This window comes from Canis lupus, chromosome 37, assembly GCF_011100685.1.
Source record: "Canis lupus familiaris isolate Mischka breed German Shepherd chromosome 37, alternate assembly UU_Cfam_GSD_1.0, whole genome shotgun sequence".
NCBI classification, from domain to species: domain Eukaryota; kingdom Metazoa; phylum Chordata; class Mammalia; order Carnivora; family Canidae; genus Canis; species Canis lupus.
The window spans coordinates 10,585,135-10,605,446 of NC_049258.1; the positions used below are offsets into that span (position 1 = coordinate 10,585,135).

Here is a 20,312-nt window from a genome sequence, read left to right on the forward strand (position 1 = left end):
CAAGGTGAAGCTAATAATATCTCACAACCATACTGTTGAAGTATTTAATAAACAATTATTGTATAAGGTCCCTAAACGTGTGTTTAAACGATACCAAAATTTGGAATAGACCCTTAAAAATCAATACCAAATACTCATTTTTCACTTACCAGATTCAAATGTTTCTTCATCTATGGTTTCCCGTGGAGACAAAAAACAAAACAAAACAAAAAAAAACCCAAAAAAAACTCAAAAGTGTCATTATATTACTATCCGTACTGAGTCTATATTTTAACAGTCTAATTCCCTGACCCAGTGCCTCTGCATACACACCAACTTCTAAAATTCTTTCCTGACTCAAGGCCAAGTCATTAGCGTCTCTATGGCACACTAAAGCCCTAAAGGAGATATATGGCATCAGGGAGTTGGGCTGTGATATTAAGCAGGGGTGCTGCGGGAGCTTAAAATAAATAAAACAGAAGAGAATAAATAAAATTAAAAGAGGCTCAGAGGGAAGAGAAAGGTAGAAGGTCATAGGAAACACCAATGGATGTCAGACAGGGGACAGCTTTGCTGTGAAGAGGCTTGCACATGGAGGAGGGAGGTACCCTGCCTCATTGAGGGGTGGGGGTATGTCAAGGAGAATGCGGGTATCAATGGTGTGACTGGATAGGCTTTTTAGGTGACAATGTAAGATTTCATATAAACCAACTTTCTCATCAGTTAAAACAGTTATTAGCATTTTAAAGAGATATTAAAGATTAAGAAACTAGAATGTATGTGGGGAGCAATTAAAAATACACAGCAACATCACCAATGCATGCATCCTTGGATCAGGCCTTACTGCTTCTAGGGTATACTCACCCATGTATGAAATAAGGTATTTACAAAGCTATTCATTGTGGCACTGCTTGTAATAGAAGAGATAGGGCGTAGCTGGAAAGTTTACCAATAAGTGATTGTATAAACGCACATTAATTATTTAACCAACGTGCTGTTAAAAACAAATGAAGAGGCTTTCTATGTACTAAGATGGAATCATATATAATGCTAAGGGAAAAAAGCCAAAAACAGAAAAATGTGTATAGCATATCATCAAAAAAGTCCTTTTTTTAAAGGGTGTTTTTTAAAAAATGGTGAGCATGATGGTGGGGAAGGGAGAAAAAAAATACACATCATTGCTTTTGTATGAACAGAGTATGTCTGGAAGGTTCAGCAAGAAAGTGAGAGTATTTATTGCCTCAAGAAATAAAGCTGAGTAGGGAAAGAAAGGAGCTCTATACTTTTACAGTTTTTAAATTTCAAAGTATGTGAACATATTACCTAATAAAATTTTTAAATTAAAAATTATAGAAAGAAATGAGTATTGCTGGGAGTTTTAAAAAAACAGAATGTGAAAAAAAAAAAGAAAAAAAACAAACAAAAAAAACCCGAATGTGTACTTGATAACATAAATACTGTGTCAGCATTATTCTGTAGTTGTTCTAGAAAGTATATGTGAATCTTTTAAATATCCACTATTTAAAGGTTTATATTGTTCTTTAATTTCTAAAAACCAGATTATCTCAGAAAGCCAAGATAAATTCACCTATCTGACTAAAGACTTTCCAATAATCTCCCAACATTACCCTAGTGATTCTTGAGCCAATCTTAGTTCTGCCACTAAATTTGGAAAATCTTTTCCCAATTTACCAAAAAAATTAAGTATAGTAATGTAAAACGTTTTCATATATTTCTCAAAAATTTGGAACCCATTACTAATTACCTACACTAGAATCTATCAGAAGATGTTACCACACAATAACAAAGAATATTTGCTGCTTTTTAAAAATTGGCATTTCAATATTTTATAGTATTTCACAAAGAGCATGGCGGCTTCCGGACACTCCATCTGAATGTTACTGAACCTAACACCTGAGCGTTACTAAGTGTTCCTGTGATCACTTCCAAGACACTACTTTCTAGAACACTTTCTAGAAGGTTGGTTTGGAGCCTGGAGGCATTCCCACAACTGGGCTTCCCTTCCAAGTGCCAGAATCAGAAAAAGGATGCAGTGAGAGGGTTCATTTTACACATTTCTTCCAGAGGAAAGGACTGTGGCCCCGTTTGGTCAACTCTACTTTAAAAAAATCTATAGCTGAGGTGATTCATATTCCTTCTGGTGGTAAATCTGTCAAGAGGAAATGTTACCTGCTTCCACACACTTCTCGTCAATCTTCATGTCATCTTCTATAAAAGAGGATAGAAAGGGGAAAATGGAACTTAAAATGTATTAGTATCACAAACAAAATTCCCAATGTATAAGTTTAAGTCAGTAAAACTCAAACCATCTTACAATAACATTACTCTTACAACTATTCCTCATGCTTGCTCACTTGGAGAGAGAAAAAGGACTGCACTGTATTTTTTTTTTTAGGACTGCACTGTATTAAATGAAAATCTATGGTACAGAAGGCTACATAACATAAAATGGTTAAAATTTTAAAAGCATCAGCTTTTTGGGTGGGCCAATTAATTTATCTCAAGATTATCTACAAATGGAGATGGTAGTAATATCCACCATATAAGAGAAAATTGAGATAATGTATGAAAAACTTAGACAGATGGTAAGTGCCCAATAAATGTTAACTATTTTTACCTTTAGCTGGGGTCTACATAGGAGAATAAGAGAATGTAATTGTTAAAACCACCTATCCTAATATTCAAAACCCTCTACAACATGACCCAAACCCAACTTTGAAGGCTATTGTCTACTTCTTTCCTTCCCATATCTCATACTCCCACTAGAGTATCCACCATGAATCCTCCTCTGCACCTTTGCTTATGCTATTCCCTTTGCCTGTAATGCTTCAGGGTCCATCTCAAACACTAACTAAAATGAATATCTCTACCATGAGCCGCATAGCATTTTCTTCCTACTACCTTGAACTGTCTACTACTGCACATCTATTCTACTTTGTAATATAATCATTTGAGTAATTGCCTTATTTGCCCTCCTCAATAGCTCCTTGAAAGCAGAACTTGTTAATATTTCTACTTTACAGAGCTTAGTACAGTATCTTGCACATAATAGTTACCTGATAAATTATTAAATAGAACTGAAATTTCCTTTTAAAGTCACAATGGTTGATTTGAATTTATGTATTGAAGAAATAATTTTTTCAGCACTGTATATCTTGTGCCCTAATACAGTGCCCAGCACTTCCTAAGTGATCAACAAACAGTAGTTTAAAGGGTCTTAAAAAATATTTTATTTATTTATTTATTTATTTATTTATTTATTTATTTATTTAGTGGGGAGGTAGAGAGAGAATCTCAAGCAGACTCCGAGCTGAGCACAGAGCCCAACATGGGGCTCAATCCCAGGATCATGAGATCATGACCTGAGCCAAAATCAAGAACTGGTTGCTTAATTGATTGAACCACCCAGGCACCACAATAAATAGTGGTTTAAAAAATTAGTCTTATCATATTCTAAAAGTATAAATAACTATTGGTATAATAAGCTACATTATCAATTCATACAATAAACTTATCACCACCTCCTTACAGACCATGTCCTTAACGAATGTTTTTTAAGCAACATATGCAATATGAAAAATTTTATAAAATAGTACTGTTTTATAGAGATAAGGAGACAGATAAACAAGTAACATAGCTGCCATTATGAGAGATTATTTTTCAGGTCAATATTTTATAACATCATTGAGTCTGTTGGTTCCTAAGATGTAACTAGAAGTTTTATGTGCTTTTTTTAAGCAAAGAAAAACTACAATTATTATTCCTATTTACAGAGGACAGGAGTGATTTTCTAATAACAACACAAGTAGCCCTGATTCTTCTAACTTGCAACACCGGGATCTAAGACAGACACTGATTTTACTGTCTCAAAATCAACATTCCACATCATTGGCAAGGGTAGGTGTCATGGATTGATTTGTATTCCTCCTGAATTTATATGTTGAAGTTCTAACCCCCAGTATGGTTTTATTTGGAGACAGTGCCTTTATGGTTGAATGAGGTCATAAGATTTGGGCCCTAACCCAAAAGGACAGACAGTCATCTGCAAGCCAGAAAGAACCAGACCCACCGAACCTTGATCTTGGACTTCTGGCTGTCAGAACTGTGAGAAAATAAGTAACTGTTGTTTAAGGCACCCAGTCTGGGTAGTGATGGCGGCCTGAGCAGACTAAAATGGTGGCTCGTTACCCAGAGGGCCACAAAGACCCAGGCTCTCCAAAGGCCTCCCCATGTTCCCTTTCCAATTTCAGGACTGAAATATGGGGATGGCTAGGGAACTGCTCTTCTCACTTCTCTCCGCCCCCACAAGCAGATGGCCTCTTGCTTTCTTGCTTTTGGGAATGTGTGTGTTTGGCATCATAACGAGTCACCTGGGTGCCTGGGCTTGGAGAAGGAGATAAGTAATAACTGAAGCTTCCATTTGCCCTTGATGCAGGGCCCTTCAGACAGAAGTTTCAATCCAGTCTACACTGCCTGCAACACCTCCCAATATTCTTACCTTCTTCAGACCTCAATATTTTCATCCATAAGATGGGAACAATCACAATTCCTTACAGGGTTATTTTTAAGTCTGTGTGTAAAACAGTTGACACAAAACAGCAAACCAGTTTGACAACTTTTATTGAATTTTTACCACGTGCTGCATATAAATGTTATCCCTCTTTTCTCCTATTCCTCTGTGAGGACAATTACACTATGTGTGCTTTCTTTTGATGGACATCTTTTTTTTTTTTTTTTTTTTTTTACAAATTAAGATATTAGTGACTGGAACACTACAGGTATTTAGGAAGATCTTTTTTTTTTTTTGGAAGATCTTAATAAATAGCAGAACTGGATTGAAGTGAATTAAGAAAAATATACAAAATTTCTACAAGACTTTGGAAATGATTTTTTTTTTTCAAATACTGATTTCTTACCTTCTTCCATAGAAATTGCTGGGTACAGACAGATAATAGAAGCAAAAAAAAAAAAAAAAAAAAAAAGAGAGAGAGAGAGAGAGAAAGAGAGAACACATTGGTTAATGCTATAGTTTCTCAGATTAATTTTAGTAAGAAAAGTGAAGTGCCAAAATTATAGTAATTAATATTCTGGGGTTAATCTATAGAAATTTGGTAGAGTTTTGGTAACAAAATGATAAAATGAATATCCTAGAGAAACTAATACATTTATGAATCTTGTTGGAAATGGAGATCTTGCTTCTGGCAAATCTATTCTCTTCCCACCCTAAAGTTCTGTAAGGGTTGCATTCTACTGATTTCTGAGTTAATGCACTTAGTTCAGCATATTTTAGGAACTCAAATTTTAACTGGAATAAAAGGAAGGGAGGGAAGAAGGAGGGAAGGAAAGAGAAGAAAGGAAGGAAGAAAGAAAGAGAAAGGAGGGAAAAAGGAAGAAAGAAAAGAGAAAGGCGACTACTTAACTGTATATGCATCCTCAGTAAACATATTTTTAATAGTTATCTGCAAAGTTTTCATTAAGTCTTGTTAAATAAAATTGCTTATACCTCTGGATTCAATAACCTGTTCCTGAGGTTAATTTCTCGCTAGGGTAACATTAAGCAGAAAGATACAAGAGAATACTTATGGCAGCACCAACTAAAACAGTTAAAAAGAAATGATCTAATAGTTTAGAAACTGATCATGCTCCATCAGAAACAACCCTGTGAGAGGTGACCCTTTAAGTCGGTGGCTCTATCCTCGAGGTTCTTGGACTTAGAGGTGTATGAGTACAGTAATAGGGGCTGACAATTCTTTATCGGGATGGACTTTCCCAAAAGCCGAATGTAAATCGCACTCAGGCTACACAAGCAAATTAAGCATCAACCCGTGGTGATACTAGTTATCAGATGCTGGTTAAAAGCTTCATCAGCATTTCCATGTGCCTTTGAGAAAAGAAATAGGAAACCAGATTAGAGAAGAACTTTCATCTGATTTGGTAAAAAACAACAACAACAAAAAAAACTTTTTCAAAACACAGGGGAAATAGCTAAAAGATCACTATGAAGATCGTATCACGAAAATTCTCATAGAAGTTACATTTAAAAAAGAAAGTGGAGCCCGGGTGGCTCAGCAGTTTAGCGCCGCCTTCAGCCCAGGGCCTGATCCTGGAGACCCGGGATCAAGTGGAGACCCAGGATGGAGTCCCGCGTCGGGCTCCCTGCATGAAGCCTGCTTCTCCCTCTGCCTGTGTCTCTGCCTCTCTCTCTGTGTCTCTCATGAATAAATAAATAAAATATTAAAAAAAAAAAGAAAGAAAGTGGCATTTCAGCTGCTACCATAGTACTGAAAGATACATATCCATAAGGTGATATGAAAACATGGCCAGTGTGAAGAGATCCTAAGAAAGTTTTCTTCCTTCAAAACTGTCTCTATAGTTGTCACCATAAGTCTTCAAGAGAAAAAGAGAAGAAAAACTAATTTGGGGGCTGAGACAATTAGCAATAAAGTGATGATGGACTTGTCACAGACTAATCTGTGACACTGACGCTGTTGTCCAGTAGACTTCAGGTCCCTTTCCCACCTCCTCGTCCCCTGTCTCCTTCCTTACTTCCTTTCCAGGGGCCTGCAGGAGGGTCTTTCTTTTCTTTCTTCTTTCTTTCTTTCTTTCTTTCTTTCTTTCTTTCTTTCTTTCTTTCTTTCTTTCTTTTTCGGTTTTCTGCGTGCGGGCGGGGGGGGCTTTCTTTCGGTTTTTCTGGCTTAGGGTGGGGGGGTCGTGGTGCTTTTTTCTTTCTCGTTCTCTTGTGCTCTTTCTCTCTTGCGTTCTGCTCTTCTTCTTCTGTCTTTCTTATTTCTTTTTCTTTCTTTCTTCTTTCTCTCTTTCTCTCTCTCTTTCTCTTTCTTTCTTTCTTTCTTTCTTCTCTTTCTTTTTCTTTCTTTCTCCTTCCTTCCTTCCTTCCTTCCTTCCTTCCTTCCTTCCTTCCTTCCTTCCTTCCTTTTTAAATTTTATTTATTTATTTGACAGACAGTGAGAAAGACAGAGAGAAAACACAAGCTGGGGGAGCAGCAGGCAGAGGGAGAGGGAGAAGCAGACTCCTTGCTGAGCAGAGAGCCTGACGATGTGGGGCTGTATCCCAGGACCCTGTTTGTGTGCAGCCATGCAGCCTTGTTCACAAGCATATGTAAAACTTATATGCTAGCTGTAGAGATCTTGGGGGACCCCAAGTTAGGGAGCCATCACCAAAAGTGTCACCAACACAGGAACATTTGCATTTTCATAAACTGAAAACTCTTCTACATCCAAAGGAATGAACACGCAGAGGAGGATCTCAGATGGCTGCCAGGAGGTTATTTGGGCAAGGGGGTGGGGGAGACATTCAGAGATCCTCTCCTGGGCAGGGAGCCAGGCCTGGGAGAGAAGGAGCAGGCCTCCCTGCGACGCACACACTGGGGCTGAGATATTAGCACACTCACATATGGTGGGTTTGAGGTGGGCATGGGGCTGATATGGCTGAGACCACCAGAACTCACGTTGCTTCCTATGCACAAAGAAATACACCGTGAGAAAAAAAAAAAACAACAACAACCCAGTTTCACCCCGGTGGATTTTTTTTTTCAATATAGTACAGTACTGCAAATGTATTTTCTCTTCCTTATGATTTTTCTTATTAATATTTCCTTTTCTCTAGTTTACTTCATTGTAAGAATACAGTATATAGCACATATAACATACAAAATACGTGTGAATCTGCCATTTATGTTATTGGCCAACAGTAGGCTATCAGTAGTTAAGTAGTGGGGGCTGAGAAGTCACATGCATATTTTTGAACGCGTGGAGTTCAGCACTTCTAACCCCTGCGTCGTTCAACAATCAACTGTACTAGATCATCTTCCTTCTGTCTGCTTGAGGACATTGACAATAGCAATTCTTTTCTCTTTTTTTCTCTATCATAAAAGTGTTCCCTCTCACTGGACTGTTCTCACCAGCATTATGTGCCTTATCTCAAAAAGTTCTCTCATACCACCCCACTTTCCCTTCTAGCTATTTCTGTATTGCTCTGCTCTGTTTTGTACTAAAATGTCTCATGCCATCAATTTCTTCAAATCTCATTCTACTAGGATTTTGGTCCCATTACTCCACAGCAACTGTTTTTTTTTTGTTTGTTTGTTTGTTTGTTTTGTTTTGTTTTTTTTATCAAAATCACCTAAGACTGCCATTTTGGCAGATCCAATGGTTACTTTTCAGTCCACTCTACAGCAGCTGACAGGGTTGATTTTCATCCTGCCTCATTGGTTATTCCTTCTTAATTCTTTTTGTTAGTTCCTCTCCTTCTTGATTTCTTAACATTGGCTGAGACTTGGGCCTATTTTTATCTTCTATCTTTACTCATTCCCTTGGACCTCAAGAACATAAAAGTGAAGGTCATGGGTTCAGATTCAATAGCTGAGGTTTCAACTTGGCTTCAAATGATTAATAGAGGCAGTTAGAACTATCTTTTAAAGTTTGAGTTTCACAAGTGCTTTTTGCTTTTTTCTAGCTGATATTATTATTCTGATCCCCTTGGTATTTAAGATGCTTAGGGTTTATGGATAAGTTGACTTTGATTTATAGACCAGTATATGTGTTTGTCCGTCTGCTTGTCTCCCTTTACCTCATCCTAACTGCAATAACAGAAGACCGAGAAAACATTTTATTTCCTGATGGCTCAGTCCTGAATCCTCTTACCTCTTCAGAAGGTGGTTAGAAGGAATTAGGCCAGCACAGGTACCAAGGTCTGAAATTTTCCGGGCCTGCCACCAGAGGGCATCGTTCTGGTCCACAATCTGAAGGATGTCGCCCTTCTGGAAAGGCAACCCTGCATCCATGCAGGGGATGGTGGGATCCTCTTGGGGCCAGTACTCAATCATGGCACGAACGTACACCTGGCAGTAGATGCAAAATGGCCCCATCAGAAGAACCCTTGTCCATGGGTTGTCAAGACTTGAAACCATTTCTCTACTCCTCCACCTATTGTTGCTATCTTTTCTCCCCATACTCTCCAAAAGGGAGAACTTGCCTCTTTAACTAAGCCTCAGGTCCATGAAAAAGGTGACTTTGGCAACAGAAGCTCTTAGTGCTGAGAAGTTTTTGCTCAAGCGTTTCCCATTCTTGATGTTACTTTTTAACTTCTTGTACCCCATCTCCTTTACTGTATTCATTTACTCATTTGCCTCTCCCATCATCAGTATTGAAAAATGTGCAACACAGTATTGAAAGAATGTTCAACACATTATAGAGAAATGGCACAAAATATTAAGTCACTATTATTGCTATTTGAGAATTTACTATGTGTGATTATGAAGGCTCAGCATTCTTACCATCTTCTGGCTATTAACAGGTGGGGCAGACACCGGAACCACCTTGAACATTATTGTGCCACGAGACATGGCCTGGAAAATGTCAAAGGGGAGGGGACAATAAGTCTCAGGGTTCACTGGGTTATTAGAATTCAACAGATGGAGTTACAGCACAGTGTGGCCAGCTTTAAGGGTTACATGCCCCACCAGAACTTTTACAAGGGTTCAACATTTAAATATCACTATGCAGAAGTGGAAATTAGGAAGAAATTTAGCTCAGCTTCTGCCCTGCAGTGGGGCTCCAGAGTCCCTGGCCTACTGAGCCCCACCCTGAGGCCCAGTCTCTTCCAGGAACACTCCATCTTGCAACCTTATTTACCATAGTCTCCTTGCCACAGACACTGGGGAAGGAGATGAGGCCTTGGTCAGACTTCCCCTCTGTAAGCCCCAGTCAGTAATGACTTCCTGAGCACCTGTTCCTGCACCAGGCAGCCCAGTCTGATGGGGAGGTGAGGGCTCCCAAGTCTTCTGAGGGACTGACGAGCTCCAAGCTAATGGTGGGAATGGGGGGCCTCAAAGCTTTTGAGGAGACAGAGAACCTCTCAGCCTGATGGAGAGGGTGAGATTCTCCTGCCACATGCACTACGACAGGTTTTGGACATCCAGAGATGAACAAAACCTGTCCTCACTCCTAGAAATTTCACAATCCCACCATCCTGGCTCTGCAGCTGGCAGCAAAGTGGCTTAGGTGGAGCCTATGTGTTGGTGATTGGCAGTACTTAAAGTTCCATTTGCAGTGTCCTTATCTCATGCAGCATCTTCTGGCAGTGGTCATTTGCAAAATATTTTGGTGCTTGGTATGCTCCTTATAATACTACCTCTTATCTCAGTCCCTGAGGCATATCTATGAAAATTTAGAGTCCCCCCTAAAACCTGGTCAGAGAACCACTAGTCTATGTGATAAATAGTCATCCACCTCAGGCCTCACACTTGGGGTGTGCATGGGGGAGATGGCAGGGTCATACCACTATGGCTATGACAACTTGACAGGGATTCAGGCAAAGGTTTGAAAAGGGGGAATAGGGACCTAAAAGAAACCATAATTAGTCACAAATCCCCAGTTTCAATCACCAAGGACAGTGGCAGGGCAAGCAAGGAAATCCCCCTCTCCGTAGGCTAGCCTCCTACAACATCTATCCTGCCCCAAAGCTGCCTCTAGGAAGATGTTAAATAGATTCCAGCTGTATAAAAAGGTTAGGGGAATGAGGATAGTTTTCTCAGGTTCGGACTCCCCTCCAAAGCCTCACTCTGTCCATCCCAGGCTCAGTTTCCAAAGGAGCAACCCAGGCAACAAGGGACCTGGGCTGGGGAGACTGCCAGCCTTCCTGAGTCTGAAAGAGCAGGGCGGCAAGAGAAGTCTCCCAGCAGAAACCAGACCGGGGTGGGGGAGTGGAGGTGGAGCTGCACAGAAACAGGAAGGTCTGGGGTCTGGAGAAAGGAAGCTGCCAAGAAGAACCCAACCCCCCTCCCATTATAGTGCATACAGCATGGGCCAGACAGGCTCAGGTCAGCTGCGGCATGGCACTGAGTCACGGAGAAGGCAAACAGAAGACTGATACCAGAATATGGATCACTTGCTCAGGCTCCAGTCCCTCAACTGAAACTCCATTCACTTCCACCAGTTTGTCTCCAGCATATAACAACCCTAGGCAGACAGGAACACAAAACAGAGTACAAGAAAATGGGCAAAAAACCAGAGGTGTCTACACTGAGGATTTTTAGCAAACTCACTAACCCAAGCATGCTCTAACATTTAAAAATGAACTCTGAAGTAACCATAGTAATAATAATAATGATGATGATGATGATAATAATAATAATAATAATACAGACTGGTTATATTAATGTCCACCCACCAGAGCACAGAGAATTGCATTTTTACACTTCTTTCCTGGGTATGAAGTGATGGTGATACTTTTATTTTTGGTAGCCTGATGTAAAATGAAGATAACACTAAAAGTAAAGATGTCAGTGTCGTGAGTAAATGATAAATGAAAAGGAAATCTTCCAAAAGGAAATGTGGAGAAACGTGAGGGTGGCAATCAAGCCCCAAGAAACATGACGCAAACAGCGGAGTTGTCAGAGGGAGGAGATGATAAGCAGGAGGACGCCGTGAAGCAGAAACCAAGGGCGAGGAAAACTTCAAGACAGTTAGGGTCAACATCAAATGTGCTAGAGAAGTAAAAATAAACTGAGGCCAAATGAAGGGCCGATGATCTTAGCACCTAGGAGATCCTCGGGGCCACTGCTCTAAGAATGTTGGGGTGTGAAGCCCATGCCAGGTCTCCAGGGCCCTGGGCAGTGAGGACGAGGGCCGGCAGGCCCAGAAATGCAGCAGAGAAAGGAAAGAAATTGGGTTCGTTATGTCTGTTGAAAGGAGAAGGACCAAGGGAAGAGCGGGAGTTGGGAATATAGTGCTGGCTGACCTGGGCTTGCATCCTGACTCGAATTGTCCAACCTCGAGCACAGCAGTTACCTAATTTCCTTCCGCCTCAGTCTCCTTTTCTACAGAATGGCATGATAATACTCAGCCGGTTAGGTTACCATGAGAATGCAAACATTCTCCGAGAGAACATTAATATAGGACCTCAGTGAAAGAGGGGGAGAGGATTTTCTAGGATATTTATTTCTTCCTTCCTAGTAACCAAGCAATGTCACGCATAGAAGCCCTGGCCTTGGTTAGGAAGACAGGGGTTTCCCTGGAAAGAAGACTAAATAACTAAGGTTTTCCTGTTTCTCTGGTCATGCTTGTACCCTGTTGCTCCAGCTTACCACTCCTCTCAGCCAGCCCGCCGTGGATGACTCTGGCCACCAGGATGTCCCCTGTCATCTCGTGGCGCTTGATGGTAGCTCCCTGGGGAGAGAGTGCAGCAGAATCCCTCTTTTACCTAACATGACCATTTTTCTGGTAGCTTCCCTTAATATAGGTCTGGTCTGGTCAGGAGAGGGTCTTTTTACCAGCCAGGGCCCTATCATGCCATCAGAAAGGGGAGGCCATTCATTCAAGCTTGGCCTACCAAAGTCTCTATCCAACCACATAAATAGAAAAGAATATTTAGATCCTTTCTTTTTTTTATTATTTATTTTTTTAGTTAGATCCTTTCAAAGATAAAGTTCTCACCCATTGCAACCTAATTAAAGAGACTAATCTTAGAAAATCAAATTAATGCCTCACTTAGCTTCCAGTAAATAAAGAAAAAAAACCCAACTTAGATAAACACATTGGAATTTAGTGAAATTTACGTACATCAGAAAGCCAAATAATAAAATAAAATATGGGGCCCCGGGGTGGCTTAGTTGGTTAAGCACCTGACTCTTTTTAAAAAAATATTTTATTTATTTATTCATGAGAGACACAGAAAGAGAGGCAGAGACACAGGCAGAAGGAGGAGAAGCAGGCCCATGCAAGGAGCTCAGTGTGGGTCTCAATCCCAGGATCCTGGGATCAGGCCCCGAGCCAAAGGCAGACACTTAACTACTGAGCAACCCAGGCGGCCCAAGCATCTGACTCTTGATTTCAGCTCAGGTCATGATTTCAGGGTCATGAGATCAAGCCCCACATTGGGCTCTGCATGGGGCTCCCTGATGAGCGTGGAGTCTGCTTGGGATTCTCTCTCCCTCTCCTGCTGCCCCTCCTCTGGTTCATGCTCACATACACTTTCTCAAAAAATAAAATAAATAAAATAAAAGTCTTATTTCTCACAGATTTTTCAACAAAGAAAAACACTAAGCCAAAGTCCTTCTAGTGAAAGCATTACAATATATAATGTATTTGAAACCACAGGCAAAAATTGTTAGGACATGCTCTAGCCATTATCATGGATCCCCTCACATTATCTGAATGCCTCAGACTATACCTGTGACCACCGACAAGTATATTTAACATTATATTAAGTAACTACTAGTGATAATTTAGTTCACAACTAACCCTTGGATCACAATTAACCCTGATATAATTCTAACTGAGAAGATATAGTGATTTCCTTACCAAAGGCTGTTGGTTTTTCACTAAACAAACAATCCTCATTGCTTCCTCACTCTCAGGAATATTGTCTGGCAGTGGGGGGAGAAGGGGTTCAAAATCTTTCTGAGCCACAGTGTCATGGGCACTGAGCAAGGCCTGGAAACAGAGAAGGCAAGGTGAATAAAGGTCACACACAGAACACACCCATCTGGAAGACAGTGAACTAACACTCTGTAAGACACCATCACCATCACCACAACAACCAACACACACATGCTGGGCTAAGCATTTTATGTGGATTAACTCCATCTTCACGATAACTCCATAAGACAGGTATATTTATTGTCTCCATTTCATAAAGAAACGAGGCATGGAGAGGTTAAGTGATACATAATATATTCTTGCATTTCTGCTAAAATATATTTTGTCACTTTCTCATTTCCTGCAAACCCATGTAATCCATGGTGCTTTTATAAGCTTGAACTACAGAATAACTTTTGTAATATTTTCCCTAATTAAGGCAGAATGGGAGACAGTAATCAAAACATCCTGCTTGTTTAGTTTGTCAGTGACTTCCAAGGGCCTATGAGTGACAGAATGAGAAAAAGTAGTTTCTTGATTTAGGGTATGATCAGAGAGTTCCCTCTAATGGTCCATTACGTTAAATTTTTATTTCGTTGGGTGGGGAAATAGTCATTCTATAGCCCAACTTGAGACTGATGGACAGAACTTCGCTGGAACTCCGAGAAATTCTCTCAGGTTATCTTGTGAACTGAAAATTTGACTCGTAAATCCCATTGCTCCTAATGCAGATATTCTCTTAAAGGTCTCACTTATTGATAAACTGAACTCAAACTCTGTAAAGTACTATGAGATAGGCTTCTGTTCTACAATCGTATGTTCTTCAAGCAAGTGTTCTTCACATACTCCCTCATTGAGTTAATCATCTTTAGACTATATTTTCAGAACATCTTCACATACTTCATCCAACACTTAAAATATTTCCAAGTTGGAAAGGAAGTGTACCACCCTGATTGTCTCCCAGAATTTTAGAGGGACTATGGCTTTGCAGGGTGGAAACAAGACATTATGGAAAGTTCTGGATGTCTCCTCATAAATATGGCAGGCTTGGCTCCATGGCTAACAACACAGAGCCAGTCACATCTGAATCCCACATCTTTCGAAACAATCTGTTGGTCACCCATGGACAGTAATAGAATATCTATTCAGAAAGTACATTTCCTGTCACATTTCTTCTTTCCAACATTGCCCACATGCCAGATGGGCATACCTTGTCTATTTTAGCAAGCACTTGCCTTAAAGTGCGGATCCTGGAGGATTTGTCTAAGCTCTTGGATCTCAGGGGATTTAGGAGTTTCACGTAATATCCCCACCACCTGGTTGGTGAAAAAGCATATATGGTAAAATTTTAAAAAATCTTCATCACCTAATTAACGTCATCCAGGCTGAATAACAGATACACTGACTAGCATGATATTGACCTAAGAAAAGCTGTTATTGAAACCCTCTTTTTTAATTTTTAAAGTTGATCAGGGCCAAGGATCTTTCCTTATTCATTCAACTTTACTACAGCAGGTAGAATCGGAGATTTGGGTAGGTCTACACCTCAGTGCCTCAGTGCTGGCATACCACAGTCTTGGAGGAAGAACTGACATAATTTTGTAACATATGTACTAAGGTAAACTCCCCCTAGAGGCACTAAAACAAGTGGATCTTTAAGGTGTTTGAGTTCAGGCTCAAGTGCATCCCATGGGATGCTCCATTCATCATGTGGAAAATGAGAATAGTAATTTATATTTTAGGACTTATTATTTGATTACCAATTTTAATATTTGTTGCTATAAAAAAGTGTTAAACATTCTAATTCTGATCTCTTCTGTTTGGGTGTAGACTTGCTTTCTAAGAGGACATAAAACCTTTCAAGACTTTACTGAGCCCCATGAAACCCCAACAGTCAAACCCCACTACATACAGTCAAATGAAAACAAGCAGTTTACTAAGTTTTACCTCCATTACCTAGAAATGACAACTGAGTAAAATATTATGTATGTATTTTTCTGTGGACAACTGAGAACAGTTTGAATCATTGATTATTGGAATGGAGGGCACAGTTTTTTCTCTTTTCTATTTCTTCTAATATGGTAATAAAATGGATTATACTATTCATCCATTCAACAAATACCTATTGAACATCTACTATGTGCTAGACACTGTTTTCAATGACAGATACAGTGGCAGACAAAAATCCCCATTCTTAAAAAAAAATCCCCATTTTTACTTGATGATAAGGAGAATTAAGAATATAAATAAAACAGGAAGGTGGACAGGGAGTGCTCTGAGGGGTTGCAATTTTAGATAGGGTGACCAGAGAAAGCCTTAGTGAGAAGGTGACATTTGAGTGGAGACCAGAAGATGAGGAAGCAAATCATGTGGATATATGGTCAAGGGCATTACTGACATACAGCATAGCAAGCGCAAAGGGCCTGTGGCAGGAGCATATCTGATTCAAGCAACCACAAGAGGTTAATCTGACTGGAACAGAATGAATAAGGGGGAGGGCAGTGAGTATTAAGTAAAACAGGGAATGGGAACTGCATTATGTTTGGCTATTTAAGAACTATGATGTATACTCTGAAATGGGAAGTCATTGGAAGGGTTTGCGCAGAAAAGTGACATGATTTGACACACCTTCAAGAGGATGTCTTCAGTTGCTATACTGAAATAGTTTATAGGGGGGCAAGGGTAGAAGCAGATCAGTGGGAGGCTATATTGCAATTATCTGTATATAAGATGATGATGGTTTCTATTAGGTGGCAGAGTGGAGCTCATAAGATTCTGCATATATTTTGAAACTGGAGCCGACAGGATCCATTGTCAGATTGGGTGTCAAGTATGAGAGAAAGAGAAAGTCACAGATAGCCCCAAAGAGTCTGGTCTGAGTAGTGCAAGAACAAAGAAGTCATTACTGAGATGAAAAAGGCTGGGAGGGGAGTAGCCTTGGTTTTGGGGAAGATCAGGAGCTCAAGGGCCATGTTAAGTTTGAGGGTCCCTGAAGCAAGCATCTAAGTACGATGGAGAGGAGGCAGTTGGATATGAGAGTCTGGAGTTGAGGCAAAGAGCCCAGCTAGAGACATAAATTTGGGAAACATTACTAGAACAACATTTACTCTTGGATTACAGAGGATTAAATGAGTCTAAGGTTTAAAGAAAAAAAAAATAGAGAAATGGACACGTGCTAAAAAAATGTTTTTTTTTTTTGTTTAAATTTGAAGTACTGACCACTTTTCTTTCTTCTATTAAAGCTCAATTAGAAACACTTATGAGATGTAATCATCATCAAACTTTGCCATTAGATCCTTTAATTCATTTAAACTCGCACCCCAAGTGAAATGGCATCACGTTAAAACCCCACTATTCTATGGATTAAAAGCCACCTTACCTCACAGGATAACGTCTGTGCATGAGTTGTGGCAGGGACGAGCTTCTTTTCTTTAAATTCCTGGAGACAGTCATAAACCTGCAGAGAGTGACGGGGGGAGAGTGTCATCCTGATAACCTGACTCTTCAGGTCCCGGGCGAACGCTCTGCAAGGGGAGAGGCAGCCTGGGCCGTGGCGTGGGCGGCTGAGTGGCTGTGTGCTGGCTTCTCCTAAGGTGTCTGTCGCTGTCCAACAGGAATGGCCCCGTGATGTGATGAGCACTGGGTGTTGCACGCAACCGATGAGTTATTGAAAACTACATCTGAAACTAATGATGTATTTATTATATGTTGGCAAATTGAATTTAAATTAAAAAAAAAAAAAAAGAGATGGACTCAAGTTTGGTGGCTCCCATCCTTCAAGGGCTTGAGTATTGGCTGCCACTGGAAATTGATCCTCCCCGGCCAACATCACTGATAAAAAGAAATTCAAGTGTTTACTCTTGTTAAATTAACAAATGGCTTTTCTAGGGTCACAATCAATAGGGATTTGGGGCCAGAGATGCGTAAGAACCTGAAAGAACCTCGGTGCTGGGCAACTGCCAGAGCATGTGCTGTGTGGCTCACGGTTCAGCAGAGGGTCTGAACAAGAGCCCAGGCGCATGATACCTGCTTCTCTTTGTTTCCTTTTCCTCCCTTAATCCTCTGGGAAAGGTTCATTTACAAACATTTCAACTTCACATCTACTGACCTGAGGAATTTTTCCATACTGGGATCTAGAATCGGCAGAGGACAGCAAGGCATGCCTAGCTCTGCAGCACCCCCCTTCTTATTTTAGGAACCTGCTTTCTCTTACAGATGGAAGAATGAGGCCCAAGAGGCCAGCAGGGCCCCCTCCTTCCTCCATCTGATCCAGGATGACAGTGCATCCTCGTGCCACCCGTGCCAGTGCCCAGGTTGACCTGGGAGTGAGAAGGCTGAGGAATTGAGGCAGGGCTTGCAGGGGACACACAGTCTGCACAGGTAAGCAAGAGAATCCCTTTCAGTGACAAGAAAACTCCCATTTTGGCTAATCCCAGGAGGAAAACATGCCTGATAGGAAGCAGGTGGGGCATTTTCTTCCCAGCTTTCTTGAGCTTTAATTGACAGATCACACTGTGTGAGTTTAAGATGCACAGGATGTTGATTTGATATATGTATGTACTGCAAAATGAGTACTACAATAGGGTTACTTAACACCCCCATCACCTCACATAATTACGATCGTATGTGTGTGTGTAAGAACACTTAAGATCTACTCTCTAGTCTATAATGCAGTATTGTTATTAACTAGAGTCATCATGCTGTACATTATATCCCTAGAAGTTATTCATTTCATAAGCAATGTTTGTACCTTTTGACCAACATCTCCCCATTCCCCCCAGCCCCAGCCCCTGGCAGCTGCTTTCTAGTCTTGGTTTCTATGAGCTCTGCTTTTTTAGATTCCACCTACAAGTGAAAACATATATTTGTCTTTCTGTGTCTCACTTATTTCCCGTAGCATGATGCCCTCGAAGTCCATCCATGTTGTCACAAAAGGTAGGATTTCTTTCTTTTTCATGAGTAAATACTATCCCATTGTATATTTCACATCTAGGTATGTATTCAAAGGAAAAGAAATCACAATCTCAAAGAGGTATCTGCACCCCCATGTTCACTGTGGCACTATTCCCAGGAGTCGTGACACGGAAACAACCTAAGTGTCACCTAAGTAGGTGACTAGATGAAGAAATCAAGAATTTCAAAACAAGTGCTGTGAGGAGCACCTCTCTGTTCATGCTAAAGATGTTGCCACTTTCTCTTATTTTAAAGAATTGTATTAACATGCATCAAAAGACCGGCCACATTTCACACTTAGCTGAAGGAAACACCCACATCCCAAAAAATAACTTTGAAAGAATCTTTCTTAAAAATAGCATTAAGAGGGATCCCTGGGTGGCGCAGTGGTTTAGCACCTGCCTTTGGCCCAGGGCACGATCCTGGAGACCCGGGATCGAATCCCATGTCGGGCTCTCGGTGCATGGAGCCTGCTTCTCCCTCTGCCTATGTCTCTGCCTCTCTCTCTCTCTGTGACTATCATAAATAAATAAAAATTTAAAAAAATAGCATTAAGAAAACTATAATCAGATAGTAGATGTTACTGTACAGCACATGGAATTTTAGCCAAATTTTAAAAAAAGAAGAAACCTTCAAGATAAGAAAAATTTAAGATACCTAAACAGAACTGTAGATATCTCACTTCCTGACTTTAAGAAACAAAGAGGAATAATTTTTTTAAAGATTTATTTATTTATTTGAGTGAGAGAGAGAGAGAGAGAGAGAGATGGAGTGGGGAGAAGGGCAAGGGCTAAAGATTCTCCAAGCAGACTCCCTGCTGAGCTGGGAGCCCAATGCATGGCTCGATCCCATGACCCATGAGATCACAACCTGAGCCAAAACCAAGAGTTGGACGCTCAACCTACTGAGCCACCCAGGCACACCAAAGAGGAATAATTTTTAAAAATATTTTATTTATTTATTTGACAGAGAGACAGAGAGAGAACATGAACAGGGGGAGAAGCAGGCAGAGGAAGAAGAAGCAGTCTCCCCACTGAGCAGGGAACCCAATCTGGGGGCTCAATCCCAGGACCCTGAGATCATGACCTGAGCTGAAGGGAGATGCTCAACTGAGCCACCCAGGAGCCCAGGAATAATTTTTTAAAACCATTTTTTTTTTTTTTTGTCCTGAGTTTTCACTTCAGGGACAAATGTTTATAGACCAATGCTCAGGGTGCTGCCAATGGCCATGTGTGGTGGCCTCTTTGTGATCCCAGGGTCCTTTGAACAAAAGAAACTGAACTGGGGGAGGAAAGAAGAACTGCCATATTCTTTCCCACCTGAATTCAGCCTTTGTAAGCTGAGAGGTTTGTGTAGCTCTTCTCTGAGGACTGCTATGATACTGGGGTTTATAATAAGAATTATGTATTTGGCCCTGATTCTGGCTCAGAGTTCTTAAAATCCTTGGAATTTCCTAGGTGAGGAAAGTGACAAAGATGCCCTTTTTTATGTTAATGAGGTGAATGTACCTAAAGTTGAGGGCAGGCTGCCAGGAGAACCAACCATGTAATTAGACTGTTGGAATTTTCAGTTCTATCCCCACCTCCACCTCCGGGAGGGAGAGGGGCTGAAGGTTGAATCAATCTCTAATAAGTAATGATTTAATCAGCCACGCCTATGTAATGAAGCCTCCAGAAAATCCCCAAAGGACTGGATTTGTTAGAACTTCTGGTTTGTGGACTTGTGGAAATCTAGGGGATGGTGGAGGGGGCATGGAAGCTCCACACAACCTACCCACATGCCTTGCCCTATTTATTTCTTCCATCTGGCTGTCCCTGACTTACATCCTTTTATAATAAACTGGTAATCTAGCAAGTAAAATGTTTCTCTGAGTTCTGTGGGCTGTGGCAAATTAATCAAACCCAAGGAGGAGGTCATGGGGACCTCTGATGTATAGTTGGTCAGGTTTATAGATGATATAGTTGGTCAGATGTACAGATAGC

The 20,312-nt window shown here is 40.6% G+C and overlaps 1 protein-coding gene across 1 annotated transcript in view; it reads right to left on the reverse strand.

Moving 5' to 3' along the window:
- The window catches only part of MPP4 (membrane palmitoylated protein 4), a 32,616-nt gene extending 15,752 nt beyond the window's left edge, over positions 1-16,864 (reverse strand). Inside the window, exons 1-11 of the mRNA XM_038585900.1 lie at positions 16,757-16,864; positions 14,613-14,693; positions 13,321-13,452; positions 12,105-12,186; positions 10,892-10,977; positions 9,294-9,365; positions 8,662-8,858; positions 7,410-7,474; positions 4,917-4,934; positions 2,170-2,208; positions 150-170 (exon numbers count right to left, since the gene is read on the reverse strand). Coding sequence (XP_038441828.1) covers positions 150-170; positions 2,170-2,208; positions 4,917-4,934; positions 7,410-7,474; positions 8,662-8,858; positions 9,294-9,365; positions 10,892-10,977; positions 12,105-12,186; positions 13,321-13,452; positions 14,613-14,693; positions 16,757-16,864 — 901 coding nt within the window. The remainder of the gene's footprint in view (positions 1-149; positions 171-2,169; positions 2,209-4,916; positions 4,935-7,409; positions 7,475-8,661; positions 8,859-9,293; positions 9,366-10,891; positions 10,978-12,104; positions 12,187-13,320; positions 13,453-14,612; positions 14,694-16,756) is intronic.
- Positions 16,865-20,312: the final 3,448 nt, after the last annotated feature.